The 19,986-nt window shown below is 32.0% G+C and overlaps 1 protein-coding gene and 1 pseudogene across 1 annotated transcript; both read left to right on the top strand.

Moving 5' to 3' along the window:
* The first annotated feature begins 1,051 nt into the window (after positions 1 to 1,051).
* On the top strand, positions 1,052 to 7,556 carry LOC136795319 (uncharacterized; annotated as a pseudogene).
* Positions 7,557 to 15,670: 8,114 nt separating this feature from the next.
* LOC136795318 (uncharacterized) lies at positions 15,671 to 18,959 on the top strand. Its single transcript, XM_067045490.1, has 5 exons — positions 15,671 to 16,029; positions 16,388 to 16,892; positions 17,316 to 17,415; positions 17,546 to 17,644; positions 18,894 to 18,959. Exons 1-5 carry the CDS (start codon positions 15,738 to 15,740, stop codon positions 18,957 to 18,959), a joined length of 1,062 nt encoding a protein of 353 aa, XP_066901591.1. The 5' UTR covers positions 15,671 to 15,737.
* The last annotated feature ends 1,027 nt before the right edge of the window (positions 18,960 to 19,986 follow it).

Below are 19,986 nucleotides of genomic sequence, written 5' to 3'. Positions count from 1 at the left end.
TTTAGTTTATTTTTGTATAATTTATTTTTAGTTAATTAAACACACACAAACGCCTATATTTATCCTTTCGAGCATAACTAATGATTAAGGTTTCCAAGACATTTTATAAAAACTTGATTCTTTATATTACATTTTTTTAGCGCCGGCTGTTTGTTGATCAGATATGAATGAATCAGTGAATGACATTGTTTAAACAAATGTTATGTTGTAAATTGTAATGTGACTAAATGACAATATTTCAAAAGGAAATATATACACTTAACAAAATACATGAATATGAGTAGGCCCGAAACGTATTATAAAGAAATATAAAATAGTAATAATATTTTAAATAATTTTTTTTCACCTCGACATTTTGATAAATTAAAGGATGAATCAAATTTGTATGTCCTATCCTAAATCTAGAAATTTTGTTTCCCTCCCTACTATCGGAACGATTTGACATGGTCCATGGTTTAGTTGTTTTTTTTATAGTTTTTAATTTTCTCGGCGGATTTCATTCCTCATGGATTTCCAACTACATGATACTTCATTTTGCAGGGAAAGATTTACTGCTTGAGGTATTATAATGGCGTCACCCTAATAATTTTTTTATGAATAGTTAGTGAGTTGTTTATACAAATAAATGTTCCGTTTCTAAAACAGTTTTATATTACCTGATAAATACTCGTATCATTTAAGATTGCAGAATCATTCGTGTTTAGGTACTTATCTAATTAAAAATAGTCCAGTTAAAAGAAGAACTGTTTAGGAATAACATGGCTATAAGCTGTACAAAGACAAAAAAAGTAATGAGGACAGGGAAGAAGCCACGAAGAATTATGCGTGTAAGAGTTGAAGACAAGGTACTCGAACAAGTGGGAAATTTCAAATACCTAGGCACACACCTGAATAAAAATAGTTATAATGATACGGAGGTTACAGGGAGAATGTCAAGTGCTGGCAGAATTTTTAAGAGAGGCTTCTTAAATAGGTGAGAGGTGGACATGAAGACAAAAGTGACTGTGTTTAGTACAATGTTTCTCCCCATTCTAACAGATTCCTCGGAATCATGGACGCAAACAAAAAGAATAAATCAAGAATACAAGAGTCAGAAATGAGATTTCTCAGATATATTGAGGAGAAAACAAGGAGAGACCGAGTCCGCAACACTACAATTAGGGCGAACCTCAACGCTACACCACCACATCAAGTTACGTAATAAAAATTTAGTTGTAATAAAAATAATATAATTCCAGGGCAATTGGTGAAATCACTTCAACGTCCTCCATGTTTGCCTCTCTGAATAGCACTGACATGTGGATGGTCCGCACTTTGCTTGCCGAGCATTTGTACGAGCCTCCGATCCATGGCGAGCGGCCAACATGTGGATCCACCTTAAGGATCTCGACGCCTCAGGCCGGAATCGAACTGGCACCGCCAGTAGATCTCAGATCGGTAACACTTCTCCAAACCATCTGAGCTACGGACGGGCCCGTGAGAATACGATGATGATGAAAATAGATTCCATGTTTTCACACTCTATTCACAGAATTTTTATTAATATGATGGTGTAACAAATTGGCTGCTGCTTACTTATAACTCCAGTGTGTATGCAAACGGTAGACTAATCGGTAGGGTGATGTGCAGCTACCATTAATTTTTTTTTTAATAAATAATACTTATTCATAAAGAGGTTTGGGCAGTGTATCCCTTTTTTTTTTTCTTTTTTTTTTTTGATGCTGAACTCTTGGTACAAGAAGGAAAATAGCGAAACCCCTACGCTAGAAGTAGGTAAATGGCGCAACCTCTACAATATCATTTGAAACCAATAGAGTGTCAAATGCGGTATTTTCAGCAAAACCTAAGAAAGTGGCGAAAATGTGAGCTGATAAAGTTCAAAAACTTAGTTTACGTGGAATGACCCATTCCTAAATTAATTCGCGAAACCACTTGAAGGGGCTCGTCGAATCTCGGTTGGGCTATGAGTGAGTATTTGCAATTATATGCTTGAAAAAATCCCGGGTAGGGCCTGGTTCGAACATATAATATATCCTTTGGGTTGGTAGACAGGCGCGTTACCAAGCTGCTACCGTCGGCCCCAGTCTACATCATCTAGTTCTTTTTATTCTTTTTTTTTTTTCCAATCCCTCTAAAACAGAAAGAAAAAGTGAATTAATAATATTAAAAAAAAAAAATTGAATTTGTTTCTTTCTATCTTCAATTCCATATTGATTATTATTATTTCTTAGATACATAATTTAGATAATTTTTTGTTACTAATTTATTTTTATTAGTTAAAATTATTGTATACCATTAGGGTTGTCTTTTTCTTTGTTATAATAACCATGTAAGAAATATTTTTTTAAAAAAGTTGAATTAGAATCACTACAGATGTAAAATAGGGATCTCATCTAGATTTTGGAATGTAGGATCACACACACATACATAATAAAAAAAAAGAAGATATTTTGATATAGAAAGTAACACTTACCGTAGTAAAGTAACACTTACCGTAGTACCAATAGTAACACTTACCGTAGTACCATTAGAATATATCGAAACCTAAAGGAGAATGAAATATCTTCAGTTCATCATTGTAAACAGAAAATATTTCCTAATCCCCTTGGTCATATGTCCTTCACTGTTAACGGTATAACTGAAATTTTAATGCCTTGATGGCAAGCTAAGTGGTTTATCAACTCTCAGGCAAAGTTTGGCAGTGAGTACACATCACTGTTTACAAAACAGTTGTTGACAATACTTAGGAAGTTCCCATTCTTTAAACTGTTTACAATAATGAAGGTAATAAAAATTAATAGATGTTCTCAGCCATCAGAGAGTTTATCGTTGATACTTTAATTACTTGGCTGTGGGTTGTATTTTCATAGACCGGAAATAGATTTGGAAGAAATATTTAGTCTTTATGACAATTGTTTCTCTTTTTGGATGTAGTTTATGTAGATTGGATGTAGTCTTATTTATTGGTTGTGTTCATAAGTGATATAGATTCAGTAGCTGTTATTAAACATCATGTAATGCTCAACATCGACCTTATAATAATAAACCAAGTGTTTTTCAAATGCAAGAATACTGTCTTAGAGTTAGTCAAAGGTATTTGTTATTAATACTTTTATAATTTACTGATATCATGACTATTTATACAATGCATGTAAGGCCAGTGGGTAAGGTTTCTGAACTTACTTTCCTATGGTAGAAAAGGAGTCTGCTTATTTCCAATTTTGATTTAGTATTGGTATTGATATAGCATTTGAGTATTGTATTCAACTTAATTTTAGCAACTAATAAGTTCTGGTTTTTGGAAACACATAAATATGGAAGTGTTAGATTTGCTCATTGTGCTGCAATGGCTTCCTCATATATTATTTACAATCAATTGACATCCCAAATAATTTTACTAAAATTTGCTATTAATAGTTGAAAGCGAGGGCATATGAATTGGCTTGCTCCACTTTAGAAGAAAATACCAAGGAAACATTTGAATATAGATTGAGAAAACCAATAAGGAACCAATCAGTGCGCCAATCATTACTCAATGATAATTGAGTCAGTATTAATAATTTAAAAAAAGAATTTTAATTTATCTAAGGTCATTCTATATAAAACCGATTCTTCCATTAAACTATAATGAACTATATAGGATTAAACTATGTAAATTTGGTACATCAATAAAATAGCTGCCTTCTGTACAGCTAAAAAATAATTATTTCGAAATTTCATTTTAACAAATATTACAATAAAAAAATTCCCTATTCAGAAAAAGTAATACTACTTTAAGAAAATAAACAAAATAAATGATCTTTGAAATGAAATAAAATTAATCTAAATATGCCAAAATTTTTAATAGTAAAATAATGAAAAAGCATCATTAAAGTTATTCAATAAATTTTTAATTTTTCCTTCCTTCTGTTATTCAAAGAATTTTACAAGAAAATTTAATTTTTTTTAAACATTTTCAGCTACTACACTCAAGCCTAAAATTTATTCAAAATTATTTATCTGATAATCTTCCTAACTGGCCTAATTGTTCTGACTTCGACTGGACAATTGGTATCAGTAAGTATAATTAGAGATTAATTGTCATGAATAAATAAAATGTATTTTGAGTAATATTGAATAAACTTGATTATAATCGTGTACTCATTATCTGGTTTTTGGAACACACATCTCTTAAAATTTAGTGTATTGGAGTTAATGCAGTCCAGATGGTTATTTTATATGGTTTTCTGTTGGTTAGCAGGGGAAATATCAGATCTGGTAATAGTACAAAAATGCTTTTTAACATTTTTAGCTTTCTAACACCTATATGATTTTATTAGAACAAAATTAATACTGCTTAAATCTGTCATTATATTCACACAAAGTTAAACAGTTAATAAAACAAGGTTGTAGGTATAATCATTTAGCAGTTCCAAAAGAAACTTTTTTTTTATTTTTCAGTCAACAGATGAAAAAAAAAATGTGTATCATGTAGATTTTGAATACATCAAGTAATTCGAGTGATTCCAAATTCACAATCTCATTATATCGGCCTTAATAGAACCATTTATGCAAGTATAATATTATTGAAAGAGAAAAAGGCTTTTTTATATAAATAAACAGAGAAAAAAGAAAAACTAAAAAGAAAAAAAGGATGCAAATTATCTTAAAAATGAAATAATAAGAAAATAGAAAATTATCTGCAGTTTTTGTGTTAGTAAATATTTTTATAAATTCAAATAAATGAGTCTATGAATGTAATTAGGCTCTGGGTAATTTAAATATAATGTTTTGATTTTGATCAAGTGTTTACCTATCAAACATTGAACACTCATAAAATATTTCTGTTGTAGTGAATGTCTTCAAGCTCTACAAATATCTTGTAGAGTGTATTTAAAATTAATTAGATTTAAGAACAAATTAATAACTTTTTTGTTACTCAATAATTGCTACAAACATGCTTCAAGAGCCCAATGGGAGAAAAAAGCCAATTCATTTTGGCGACTTTAATGAAAACTACATACAGTTTAGAGCCACAATTGATTAATGCCAACTATAGTTAATATGATAATAAAAAATAGCAGCTGTTCTAGAAAAGCCAAAAATAATAATATAATATCAGTATCTAGCAGTACACAATAACAAACTGATTGTAATAAGAGAACCCTTATTCCTTAGTGGGGTGAATATATGCAGCACAGAGAAAGGAAATGAGAAAGGAGAAAGGAACAATTTTGAACCTTCAAGGGAGGGGTATTAGTTCATTTTTGTAGCGTAACATTATTATATAATTGTTTAATAAGAATAAGAAAATAAATTGTTGATTTTTCAAAACATTGGCATGCGCAGGCCCAGCACGTTACTCCACTACTGCATCCCTATGCCAGAAAGCCAAGGTAGGAAGATAAAAAAACAAAAGGGTTGTTGCTCTCTTAACTATGTATATGTTTAGTATGCCTGTATACATTTTCACCACCATTAACAGCTATAATTTTGATTTGATTTTTTCTGGTCCTAACAGTAGCATGTGGTGCATCTTTTGGGAGTATTGTTAATTTTCTAATCTTCCCCAGTGCACCTAAGGAATTTTAAGTGGAATGAGGTACTTTTTATGGGTTATGAGAGTAAATCAAATTTAAGACAAATTCATACAAAGTTTTGAACCAACACACCCTGAAGGTATAAGGTGATAAAAAACATCCTTTTACAGTTTTTGACAATTTGGGTGTAATTACTGCAAATGAACAAAATGGTGTAGAATCCAAAATCTTAATTTGAGTTACTTACATTGACCATTGTCATGATGATGAAGCCTCAATTATGATGACGAATTTCAACGGAAAATTGAATCCTGAAATGATTTTGTAGTTCTTTAGGGTTTTTCAATAAACTTTACATTTGCAAGCAATAAAAAATAATGTCAACGGTATTTAGTGGTTTATGCCTTCAGGACGCATAGGGTCAAAAGGTGTCCGATATGAACTCATCTTGTAATCTGATTTACTAGCAAAATCCATAAAAAAAAAGTAACCCATTCCATTGGAAAGTTCTCATTGAGGGGTGGATTTATCACAAAATTAATTCAATACACATTTTTTTTTAAATTATATGTTTTTTTCTTAAATAAATTAATGATTAGGCATTTTTAAAAATTATATCATATTTTTTCTATCGAATCTTGAATATATATATTGAATACACCCTTAATTTTTTTTATTATATCTTTAAATTTTGTTTATATCCTTGAATTGTCCTAATGTTATTTTTTAATATCAACTATCTATAGTTTACTCCTGCGTATAGCGTAATCAATTGAAGATTTTGGCATATTTCTTATTACAATTTAAATTGTAAAAATCGTATTTCAACCATAATTAAAAATGTCAAAAAGATTCTTGGTTTTATTAATAGAACCACATTTAATTTAAAATCAACATATGTTCTATAACAGAGAAATCCATATCAGAAAACAGATCCATAACTTTGGTTTTGGGAAACAGATACATTTGGAATTTCATATGACTCATTACTTGAAACTGCTAGTCGTTGTAAACTTCCAACTCAAGATTAACCTTTATCAGTCGCTAGCTTTTTATACGTTATTGTCATTAGGTTGTAATTAGTTCCGCTAACTATAAAAAAAAAGTTCAGTATAGTCACAACAACACTTTTCTTAGAAATTATTTATGTTATATACACATGAGATCAAATATTTATTTTAAAAAGGGAGTTTTATATAACCGGAGATGTCCATTGCTCTGTTACGGATAATTAACTAATAAGCAATACTGCCGATTCTCTTGTCAAAAAAATACCTGCTCAGTGCCTTGAAAATATCAACGTGAAAAATATCCTAAACTTTGCCAGCTTTTAGAGAATTATTATACCTGTTGTATTTTTACTGTCGTGAAAGTAATGTCGCGCTGGGTCGGAAGTGATTGTTAACGCCACAAGTCATGTCAGTGAACTAAGAGTAGCATTAACTGCCACGTTTAACTGTCATACGGATACGCCTTGACAGTGAACTATCGCTACATATCAACTGTAATGACGATAGGTGGGAAAACATTGTTCTTATATATTTCCCTAAAAACTTATAATTGCGTCAGCCCGAGGTCCCAAAAATAATTTGCCACGGTCCCCAAAAATGAATACACCACGGGCCCTAAAAAATATTTCCAAGGAACTTAAAATTGTATATTCCATCTATGTTACGTATGGATTTAAACTGTAAAAGAATGTATTATATTTTATTATTTAAAGGGAGAGAGCATTCGTTTTTCTATTTATGGAATAGAGTGGTATGAAATGCCCAAGGAATGCCAGTCCACACTGAAATTAATGATAGAAAGAACTCTGAGACAACTTTATTTTTATACACTGACAGGACAGAAAGTTGATCTTCAAAATTATATAGCTGCAAGTTGCTACTACTCTATATATTTTCCTTTATTTTTATTTTTATTTAGATTTCACTAACTTTTTTTGTATTTACTTCAGATGGTTAAAGCTTCGTATTCTTATTTAATATGATGTTAGCAACCCACAGAAATAAATCACAAAATACTGTATGTTAAGTTGTTATATTTTCATTGGTAACTAATAATATGGGCGTCAGCGTTAAATTCATATTAATTAAATGAAAAAAAACAACATGAATATTGGTATTTCCACTTGCTTTTATTATACACATGAATAAAATAAATTGCACTAAATACATAAAAAAAATAACAAATGAATTTATTCTTTTTAATTATTTAAGTACCTTAAATCATTATTCTATCCCAATATATTATATTGTTAAATAATAATAAGACATTATATAACAAAATATTCTAAGTTGGGATTATACTGGACTGTATCAAATAGAAACATAGCTATACAAAATATCGAGGAGAAGATAGTTGACCGTGAATAGTATATATGAGGAGAAGATGGTTGGGGAGCGATAAGAGAATAACACAAAGAAATTAAAAAACTTATTCATTAGTGCCAACGCTTCGGCCTAATTTCTAGCATTCATCAGGGCTCCAAGTTACTTGGATTTCCGACGTCTTCCAAGCAGCCTTGATGAAGGCTAGAAATTCTGACCGAAATGTTGGCAATGATAAATAAGTTTTTTAACTTATTTGTGTTACTCTCTGACCACACCCCCAACTATCCCTCTTCTAATATATACAAAATATCACTATTTCTACTAATTGTTATTTCACTCTCCTGTTATTTTAATTTTATTCTATTTAAAATATCACCATAGCGGTCATACAAAATTATAAGCTGTAATCAACAATTACACCAAGAAGGTTTAAAAATAAAAATTTGTTGACTTATAAAAAAAAATAGTTATTTAAACAAATATATATTTTTTTAGCGTGCGCCTCTAGAACTGTGTGTTCCAATGTCGGAGCCTATCGGATAAATTCACTCTTGTACTTAGCCTGCCGAAGATGTTGGTCGAGATTCATCCTTCGGACTTTACCGGTATCCTTTCTCGATTCCCCATCACCCTCTCCCTTTCTATGATGTTTATCCAGAACTTCTCAAAGCCTTCTATGAAGTATAACGCAATAATCTTCTTAGAAAATATTTAATATCTCATTACACTGGACAATACTATTAGGTAGGTAGTGAAAAGGAAAAAGCAAGTACGGAAAGATGTTTGCGAGATGAAATCTCTTCTAACTTGATTGAATACCACACATTAAAAAATAGTTCAAGTCAGCCATCCTTTCAAAAAAAGGAAAAACATAATAAGAATTCGGAAAGATTCTGGATGAAAACATAGTGGTGTAAAGGAAGATCCATTTGGACATGCCCGTATAAAATTAGTCAATGGTATTTGATGAAGTTCAAACAGCATAATTTTTATCCAAATACCCCAATATAAATCTGGACTAGCTTAAAATATGAGTAGAAATTCTTACAAAAGAAAATATTGACGCCTGGAAAAAAAACCATTGTTTGATTCAATGGTTTCAACTACATTGCTCAATGCTGTCGAGATTTGGAGTTTAAGGTGTACTCGAAGTCACCCACCTATAATTATATAGTTAGACTGAAGACTGTACGACGCTCTCTGAGAATAATGATTATATCCACGAATGTGCTTCAATAGACTAAGAAGTATGCTATTTATTTTAACTAGGATTTTAACAAGTTCGCATTCCAGCCACAGCAACTAATAGTCTCAATGAGCTAAACGATTGGTTCGAAAACTGGGTGCCGCAAGCGTAGTTCAGGGGTCCCCAGGCGAATGGGAATGCACTGAAGCAATAATGTGATTTCTACAATGATTTTGAATATTAGAAGAAAAATCCTACGCTACATTTATCACGTGTTGGCCATTTAGGCTTAGGAATATAGACATAATTTCGACAGTAAATTTGTTTCTCGACATCTAAAAGGGAAAAAAGTGAAAATTTTCGATTCTGAGAACAAAAATTTCTTTCACTTTCTGCATGAAAACAAAGTTTCCACACCTTCAGTAGTGATAAATTTGGCAATATATTATACATACAACGAATCATATTAGATAGACTAAAAGGGATCAGATTTGTAGGTCAGTATATACTGAAAATAGTTCAATTTATTACAGGCCCAGGACAATCCCATATGGATTAATTTAGGAAACCGTACACTTTTCGAACCCTAAAAATGACTGAAAAATAGACAAAAGTTAGTTTGGAAAACTGGTGCTATAAAATTTATTGAATTACCAAGGAATGCAGTTGCAAAGTATGATGTTTTCTCAAGTGGTCGAGCGACTACTTTTTTTTCTCATGGAATGCTAAAGGGGCCTCTACATGTTGGCCGAGCCATGGCGAACTCAGACATACGCGAGCATGTGGATGGGTGGCTTGGCTTGGTTGGCCTAGGCTCGTTGCCGAGCCGTCGAGAGTCGGTTTTTTGGACACAGATCAAAGGGGTTCGTGAGGGCGCTCGTGTAGCATCTACACCATTGTTCTTTGTCTAGTTGCAACTGAGAGATTTTAAGAGGTTAAAGGTGTTTGTTGGTACTTTTTATAATTAATCTTATTTATTTATATTTAATTTTCTTTTTTTTTAATAAAAATAATACAATCCAAGTGCAATGGCTGAAACCACTAGTACGTCCGCCATGTTTGCCTTTCTGAATAACACTGACATGTGGATGGTCCACTCTTTGTTTGCCGAGCATTTGTACGAGCCTCCGATCCGTGGCGAGCGGCCAACATGTGGATCCACCTTAAGAATCGACTGACTAAAAAACAGAAGTAGTAATCGATTAATTCTTATCAAAAACAAACTATGTCTTACTTTGAACAAAGCTACCAATCAATGGTTGGAATTAATAGTGTATCATTCCATTAGGAAATCTTAATTAGTAATTACTCCTCCTATCGACTTACACATCGACCCTGTATTAAATAACAGGGATTTCATTTTGAGATATTGCAATCAGTCGTATAAAAAAAATATGGGAAAAAGTAGAAATACTATAAATGAAGAATAAAGATATTAATAAACACCTACAGAAAATACTTCAAAACATACAAAATATTATACAACTCGCCTACTAAAACCATCCCGAACCTATGGATACTTACAGTACAAGAGCCGGGAAGAAAAAAATGCAGTTATCTCTCCCCAATTTTTGATTACTTTAATGAAAACTAGATATAATTACTAGTCAAAATTGATGAGTGCCAAGTATAGGAATAAAAAATGGCGGCTGTTTCAAAACCTTAAAAAAAACGTTAATTTTTTATTGATTTTTCATTCGGAGCTCTATATCTTAAAAACTACCAACAACAGTAGAAAATCTAAGATAACATTATTTAAAGAAGAGTAAATTTTCTAAAATATTAGCCCTAAAAGAACTATTTAGCTCCAATAGTTCTCGAGATATAGCTCTTTAAAAAGAAAAAGTTGGATATTTAAAAATATACATCTCTAGATCCATAAGACGCACATATGTCTACCAACACTCAAAATAAAGGAAATTTAACTTACTATAAAGTAGTTTATGACACTTATCTTCGTAGGGGTAGTAGTTTTTATGATATTCACCTATGAATATAAATTTGGCAAATGAAAATTTGTCCGAACAACCGTAAATCAATTTATTTTAGCAAATTTCATATAAACTATTACTCCTACGGAGATAAACATCATAAATTACTTTATAACTCATTAAACTAGCTTTGATTTGAGTGCTAATAGAAATCTGTACGTCAAATAGTTTTTGAGATATAAATTTTTCAAAATACTGATCATTCAGTACGTCCCATACAACATTTTTATGAAATGTTACTTTTTAAAAGCTATACCACAAAAACTATTTAACGTAAAAACTCTATTAGGGCTCATATTTTAGCAAATTTACTCTTCTTTAAATGTTCTCTTAGATTTTCTAGTGTTGTTGGTATTTTTTAAGATATAGAGCTCCGAATGAAAAATTAATGTTTTTTTGATCGAAGTCACCAAGCATTCGTTGTCAACACAATGAAATCACTATTGATACATGTCCTGACATGATCCTTAATTGACTCCTAACGTAAAATTTTCATCAACTGTGAGAGGTTTGTTTTTATTAACGAGTGTTTGGTTTTCAAAACAGTCTTGTACTACCTGGTAAATATTTGAAGAACAATTCTCTCATTTAAGATTGCGCAATATTAATAGCAACCATGCATGATTGGAAACTTCTTTAATTTAATATAGATCCATGTTTGCCTTTCCTATTCACGGAATCTTCATTAATATTTTGGTGTTTTACGTTGGCTACTGCTTACTTAGAAAGGGAGGCAAAGCACGTGAGATCACCGATTTCAATGATTTTTGTTTGGTGAAACAAGATTGAAAAATCTATATTTTTCATATATAGATGAAAAGACACCTATCGGAGGATTCTTGCCAATGGGTCTTAGAATACGAGAAAAAAATAGTTTATATATTTTTATACATTTTTTTTAAGCAGGCCGCCTTTGCTCAGCATGTATTTAATGATTATTGTATACCAATCGATTTGTTTTTATTTCGACATACCTATATGTGAATTCACAATCGATAAATTATTGAAACAATTCAGGCCGACTGACGTTGCAAAATGGGCCGAGTAAAATAATTTTCGATTTTTATGAAAATTCCTATCTAAGGGTTTTTGAGTTATCATATTCTGAAAAAAAAAATGTTTTTGGCCCACAATATAGGAACCGATTTTTGGCTTTTGTGATATATATGTTTTTTATCTCATTTAATACAATTATCAATATTGTTTTGTTATTCTATATCTGAACACAAATCGATTGATAATTATTACACACAATGCCATTAAAGCAACACGGTATTAAAATAATTTAGACAGTCTGATGTAATGAAGTAGAAAATTTTTTTTTTTATGAAGAAATAATGATGAATTTCGTTTTCTGTACCTGAAAAACTCATGGATACGGATTTTCATAGTAATCAAAAATGAATCTTTTTGCTCACTATTTTCGCCTTACTGAAGCATTTGATTTGTTTTATAAAACCACCATAATTGCAGTAATTTCAACATGACACCACTAATCTACAAGAAACATATAAGGGGATTTTGAAAATTCTGAACTGCTCGAATTGTTATAAATTGAACTTTCGGAAAGAAATTAGAACGGGAGATATAAAATAAAACGTTTCAGAAATTTATCATGATTAAAAACTGCTTTTTCTCCCATAGAAAGACGTGAAATCTAAAAGATATTCGTATGGGTCGAAAAAGCGGAAATTCAACTTTTCAACCATTGTAGTTACGTTTCATTTGGATGAAATTATGAGGAGTTATGAATTTATTTTGTTAACGCGGGGTATTGGCAGCAAAACAAATACCTTCCAAATCAAGGGCAACAATTTCTGATTTTTGGTTTAAATGAAAATTCTCATTTAAGGGCGTTGAAGGGCGCTAATCTGACAACATTTTTCCTAAACAAAATTGTTTTGGTATACTTTACTCGAAGCGACTTTTGGGATTTATGTTGTTTTTTTTAATGAATGTAAACATTTTTTTTCTCGGCTCTTATGGCGCATTTCCTAGAACTCTTGGGTACGTATCTAATATTTTTCAACCTGGTATCATCGCAGAAAATGTCATTGAAATCCTTTGTAGCAGGCAGCGAGCATACGCAGCGAGCCTCTGCAACCTGCCAAAGCGCGACACCTCGAAGCTCTCAATTTAATTTACTTCATTTTGTAAAAACATATTGTTATTTTTATATATTAAAACTTTCGGTAACATAGCACTTAACGGTGTCGATAAAATGATTAATAAACGATACCAAAACAATGTACGAAACTATCTCAAGTAGACATGTACCGACCGCTTCTCGGTCACAGCCACATAGACTAGGCATATAAATAAGGGGCCCTAAATCCTTTCTTCAATCTTAGATCCAAAGCCTTACCCAGGTCAAGTCGTAGCACTGGTGGCGTACACTCTACTTGAGATTGAATGGTTCATTGCCAATCGTATTCTCACATGAGTTGTTGTTTAGTGCGCATACCCAAGATGATGGCCTATCTCCTCTCCTTCTCTCCAGCAATCTTAGTCCGTCCGCTTCATCTCGGCAACTAAGATTGTAACCTTATCCTTAGCGACTACCCTGGTCCGTCCACTTCATCTCGGCAACTAGTAAGCTGGCTCCTATCTTGACAGTTCTAGTCCGTCCGCTTCATATCGGCAACTAGAACTCTTACTCTACCTCAGACTTTCTCTTACCTAGACCTCCTCTACCTGAGTCAGTGTCTAGGGCTTATCTCCCGGCACGGCCATTCCTTTTTTACCTACTATTGAATACGTCTTGCCGAAGGCCTTCTGTAAAGTGGATATCAGGCTGGAGAACCGCCTAAGACTTAACTAACATCGACACCTTGTTAGTAACTTCCGTGTGTATGCCAACGGTGGGCTAACACAACTCCACGTACTCTATCAAATTTTCGTAATAAATATTATTTACGAAAAAAGCGGCCAGAATATCGTAGTTAAAATAGATGAAAGGGGATCAGGAAATGCAAATGATGGTTCTTCTATGATTGAATTTTGGAAACTCATACAAATAAAAGTATCCCTGATGTCAACCATCAATCATGGAACCAAAATATCCCCACTTTTGTAAAGCTGCCAGTCTTCTTATTTCGATTTTTGCAATAATGTGCTAATGTGAATCTTTGTACTCATGAAGTTTAAGAAGTAGAGATATCGATGTTCATTTTCTTTTTCATAATTACATTTTTCATATGTGTTATATGTTCTCATGTGTGCTTTTTGAAAATATACTATTTTCTTCAATAATAAAATGGAATTTATGTGTCTAAGGGTGACTTTGTGAAATATGGCTCACTTTGGCCTCATATTTGTCCATAAGTACAAGCTCTAATGAAACCATGAAACTATTACTTCAGATTTAAGTTCCTAATATTAAAATATATCTTTTTTCTCAGCTTTTGTACCAGTTTCTACTTAAAAAAGTTGTAGTTTTTGGCTAATGAAGTAATCGAAAGTTCATCATCCAGTTCCTTTTATTCAAATGGAAGAGGTTTTTTTTTTTTTAAATAATTCAAATTAATTTTAAAACAGTCTGATTTATTAAAGGAAAGGTAACAGAATATTGCCAAAAATTTCTAGGAGAAAAAAAAATTAAAGAAGGTTTTTTATTTATCAAATACCAGATCTTTCATGGTTAATGGTTAAGAGGTACATTTTTTTAAAAGGTTTATAATGAGACATGTTTTGATTGAGATGACTACATCACCTGTAAAAGCAATCAGTACTGGCCATAAGTAAAGATAAATTAGTCTGTGAAAAATATGAAAGCATTAAACCCGAAATTGTTATCTAAATATCAATCAGATTATCTTTTATGTTTATTCAGAAATGTAGGAACAAAACAAAAACTGAAAGGCTGTCGAATATAATTAATTGGTCAAATAAAAAAAAGTTATAACAAGGAACCATAACCACAGAGGAATCAAGAAAATTAGTATGCAATGCGAGATAATATTCATGATTCATGAAAAATGGCAAAGTGAAAAATAAATGAAACTTTGTCTTTCCAGCACCAAGTATTAATGAGAATGTTGTAATGTTAGACAACATTAAAAAATGCACTGTACATGTATATGTGTGTGCATTTGTGTGGTTTAAGCATTTGAATTAATTGTAAGTATTGAAACCTCTCAATGTAGTTCTCAAATAACCACAGGAATAACGCTTGTGATGACTAGATTTCATCAGAAAATAATTTAAGAATAGCGAATTAAAGTAAGCCGACACACCCTAATAATTAACAACAAAAATTTACTTAATGCATGATCAGTTTCAACATCAAACATTTTTACTCTTAAATACACATCAGACCCACCTAAATTAATTCTAAAAGATAAAAAGTTTCAATAAAATCCTGTGAGTGAAGCAATAAGATATCTTAAAGTTCATATGGATCAGCCTCTTACCTGGAATCGCTATATCATTATTAAACCAGCCCAAATAAACAGAAGGTTGGCAATGTTGTATTCTCTCATCAATAAAAAATCATGATTAAAGCCAGATCCCCTAGATCACATTCATACATTATATCTCTTTGTCCTTCACCGTTAATAGAATAACTTAAAATTTAATGCTTTAACGACCAGATAAGTGGTGTATCCACTCTCAAAGAAAGTTTGGCAGTGAGTACACTTCACTGTTCACCAACAAGTTGTTGACAATACTTAGGAATTTCTCATTCTTTAAGTAGTTCACAACAATGAAGGTAATAGATGTACTCAGCCATCACAGAGTCTATCGTTGGTTCCTCAATTACTTGGCTGTGGCTTGCATTTTCATAGACCGGGAATGGATTTGGAAGAAATATTATGTCTTAATGACAATTTTTTCAGTTTTTGGATCTGGTGTTATGCTTTACTCATTGATTGTGTTCATACGTGATATAGATTCTGTAGCTGTTATCATGCATCATGGGACAATCAATATCGACATTATAATATCAACCCAAGTATGTTTTATACACCGACACACTATTAGAGAGTTAGTCAAAGGTACTGTTTGTTATTAATATATGGTAATTAACTGATTTCATGTTTGTTTTTTATTTAACGGAACAAGCAGAGTCAAAGGGTAAGACAAGGGATCCTCAACTTTCTTCTCCAAAGTAGAAAGGGAGTTAGTTATGTTAGTATTTTCAGCCATTGATAGAGTTTACTATCAGTTGTAGTTCTACAGTTTTCTTTTTAATATTTATTTTTTGGATGTCTTAAACTTACTTTAACTACTCCTAGCATTTTCCTATTTATACCTTATTTATTACTCTACAGATCATTGCCCCAGATTAAAAATCATTTTGTGTTGTTTCCATATTAAAAAAATAAATAATAATCATTAATTTTTTACTTTCAGGTATGTCAAAGTCGTTTGATTATGAAAGTCCAATTGTGTCACAATTTTTAGATGACTTGCAAGAGAAAAGAGTAAAGGAAATGGAAAAAGTGTTCAAGTATATCATGTTCACTGCTGTTTTCATGCAGATAAACCTAATTATTTTTTCTATTGTCGAAAAATACATGAAAAACTTGGATTATATGCTGTTGTTTCCCTGTTGGTTTCCGTTTGACTTGTCCTATTTACCTTACCATATTCTGGCTTATTTTTGGCAACATATAAATGTGGAAGCGATAGGTTTACTCATTTGTGCTGGAATGGCATTCTCATATATTGTTTACAGTCATTTGACATCTCAAATAATTTTACTAAAATTTGCTATTGAGAAGTTGAAAGTGAGGGCATATGAATTGGCATGTTCAACTTTAGGAGACAATACCAAGGAGATATTTGAAGATAGATTAAGGAAATGCTATATTAAAGGAACCATTCAGTGTGTCAAGCATTACTCAATGATAATCGAGTCAGTATTATTTATTATTAAATAAAAATCAATTTTTGATTTATCTAAGATCAATATATTTTAAACCAATTCTTTAATTAATCTATAGTGAACTAAGCATGATAAAACTATGTAAATTTAGTACATAAATCAAACAGCAGCCTTCTGTAGAGATAAAACTGATTATTTCAAAATTTCATTTCAATAAATATTACAATAACAAAATGCCCATTTCAAAAAAAGTGTTACTACTTTAAGAAATGTAAAAGTAAAGAAAATAAATACTCTTTGAAACAAATTAAAATTAATCTAAATATGCCAAAATTTTTAATAGTAAAATAATGAAAGAGCATCATTAAAGTTATTCAATAAATTTTGACTTTTTCCTTCCTTCTGTTATTCAAAGAGTTTTAGAAGAAAATTTAATTTTTTAATCATTTTCAGCTACTATACTCAAGCCAAAAATTTATTCAAAATTCTTTATCTGATAATCTTTCTAACTGGCCTAATTATTCTGACTTCGACTGGATTTGCTTTGGTATCTGTAAGTATATTCAGAGATTAATTGTCATGAATAAATAAAATTATGTGTGGTAAAATAAATCAATATCAATTTATGTTGACTAATATTGAATAAACATGATTATAATAGTGTACTTAATATCGGTTTTTAGGAAAATACATCTCTTAAAATTAAATTTATTGGAGTTAATGCAGTTCAGATGGTTTATTTATATATTTTCTGTTGGTTAGCAGAGGAAATATCAGATCTGGTAATGTTGTAAAAATAATTTGAACTTAATCCTACAACCGTATGTTTATATTAGAATTAAATTAATACTCTATTATATATATTCATACATAGTTAAACTATTAATTTATGAGTGTCCAGTTTCTAGTTGAAAAAGAAACTGCACACTCTTAAAGTAAGGAGTTTGGAATGAAAAGACGCATATCTGTTTTGGGCCAAATCTGCAACAAATAGGATGTGAAGGTCTTTGCGGATGAGTTTATTTGTAACGTAATAAGGAGCACCAAGGATTTTACATAGGATTTTGTATTGTAAGAATTGGATGCGGGAAGAATTTGATAGTTTCATAGAGCCCCAGAGCTCAATTCCATATGTCCAGATTGGTCTGATTATCGTAGTGCATAATAATTTTTTGTAGTGAATGGGAAGTTTAGAGCGTTTGTCAAGTAAGTGTTGTAGCAATCGAAATCTATGAGCAGTTTCTTGTCCTTTCAGTCTTGTACGTGGATTCCAAGTAAGTCTATTGTCAAGATGGAGTCCTAAGTATGGAATCTATTCAACAGGCGTTAGTGGAGTATTTAGAAAGGATACTGTAGGATTAGTTCTTAGGACTATGTTAGGGTGGGTTGGGATGTTAGCTGTATAAACCTGGTAAAGGATGGGACCTAAGATACTACCTTGAGGAACACCAGCAGACTGAGAAAAGAGTGAGAGGTTATGATTTACTTTAAAGTTTTTATCAGAGAGGTAGGAGCGGATTATTGGTAGAATGGGATGTTCTAAATCCAAACTGGTGATCAGAAATAACATGATATGAGTAAGGAATGGATAGAGGCGTTTTAATAAGAGTTTTTCTACGGCGGAGGTAAAGGGAGAAATTATTAGCCATGGGATGGTCATGCGCAAGTTATGGGATAAAACCAGGGAGCGCATCGAGCGGGAGAAAGCTCGACGGGTCGCGCGGGAGAACTTGAACCTCTGAGACGTGATGGAGGAGGTCAAAATCGGAACGATTGTATATCGCCTTTTGGGGTCCAACCGGGATAAGGAATCCCTACGCTATGAGGATTCACTCCGAGTGACTACGATCAGAGAACACAATGTGGTAACTATTGAAAGCTTACAGGAACCGAAGAATAAGCGTACGGTTCATGTTGAACAGCTAAGGTTCCCTGCGATAGTAGCTCGGTAGACATCTGGGATGCCTCCTCGTCAAAACCGACGCAGGAGTTTTTCTTTTTCTTATTTTTGTACATGTTTTATTTCTCTAGAATGTACATAGCTGCGGAATATTGTGTGTTAGTGGAAATGCGGTGAAAAGTGGAAGTGGAAAATAGAGTGGATAAGTAGAAATTGAAGTTTTTTTTTGTAATTTTTCTAATTTGACTTTGAGCATATTTTTGTTTAATATTTTGTTTTGTCGGAAATTTCTCTTTTAAGAGAAATTGTTCGTAAACTGGCAGGAGGGAGTTATATTTACAGGATATGTAATATAAATCTTAATACCTAACCCCTCTGTCAACAACTCGAGAATGTGTAAATATAGGATTACTGAACAGAATAAAGCAATCTATTATCAGACTTTTTTTTTTTTTTTTTTGAGTTCAGAACCCGCTATCACGTATCTTATATATATAAGTTACGGTCTGAGTCAGCTGTTATTTCGATGTCAGCTGACTGAGGGGATCAGCTGATCGAGGGTATATAACAGATGTAGCAAACACAATAAAGCTAGTTATCCTTTCTGTAGCTCAATACATACATGCAAAGCCATGCATTATACTTGTATAAAAAATACTTGTATATATAATCCTTAGTTTTAAGTAGTATATATTTGTAATAGTTTTAAATAAATAAAATCAGGAGGTTAGAAAAAAATAAAATAAAATAAAGGTAGTGTTTTACAGCAGTTCAAGCGTGTTAGATCTTATTCCTTCTTCTCTTTTTTTACATTTTGCTTTCGCCAATACTTAACTGTTGCCGAATCCCGGGACTTTTAATACCGGAGTAATAATTACTTTAAAGAAGATTTTTTTTATAGTAGTTTTCTCAGCTTTCGAATTTTATTTTCTATTCTCTCATTTTTTTTTTTAAATAATGGCTGCTAATGGCAATGGTATTGTCAGACAAGCAGTCTTGAACTTGGAAGCTTTAAATCAAAATGGGGTTCAAAACCCACCACCCCCGGAACTTGCCCCACTACCGGAAGTCTCTCTAGCGGGAGCCCACGCCACAACACTTGAGTGGGTAAAAGTACGCACAGCAACTGCCCAAGACTTGAGGAAGGCCGTTTCTGACCTCGAACGATTTACCGGGGAAACAGGAGAATTTACCCACTTCATTAAAGGGGTGACCGACTAATTG

Source organism: Halyomorpha halys, unplaced genomic scaffold (genome assembly GCF_000696795.3).
Source record: "Halyomorpha halys isolate HHAL.00 unplaced genomic scaffold, Hhal_1.1 Scaffold669.1, whole genome shotgun sequence".
Lineage (NCBI taxonomy): Eukaryota > Metazoa > Arthropoda > Insecta > Hemiptera > Pentatomidae > Halyomorpha > Halyomorpha halys.
This window is presented reverse-complemented; position numbering and strand designations above follow the sequence as displayed.

Bases quoted from the DNA above. Each gene is read 5' to 3' on its own strand.
- LOC136795318 (XM_067045490.1), top strand. From the start codon at position 15,738: ATGAAGGTAATAGATGTACTCAGCCATCACAGAGTCTATCGTTGGTTC. The intron at 16,030-16,387 runs GTACTGTTTGTT...TTTTACTTTCAG, and splicing joins TATTAGAGAGTTAGTCAAAG to GTATGTCAAAGTCGTTTGAT. The intron at 17,645-18,893 runs GTAATGTTGTAA...TTATTTCTCTAG, and splicing joins CAGAGGAAATATCAGATCTG to AATGTACATAGCTGCGGAAT.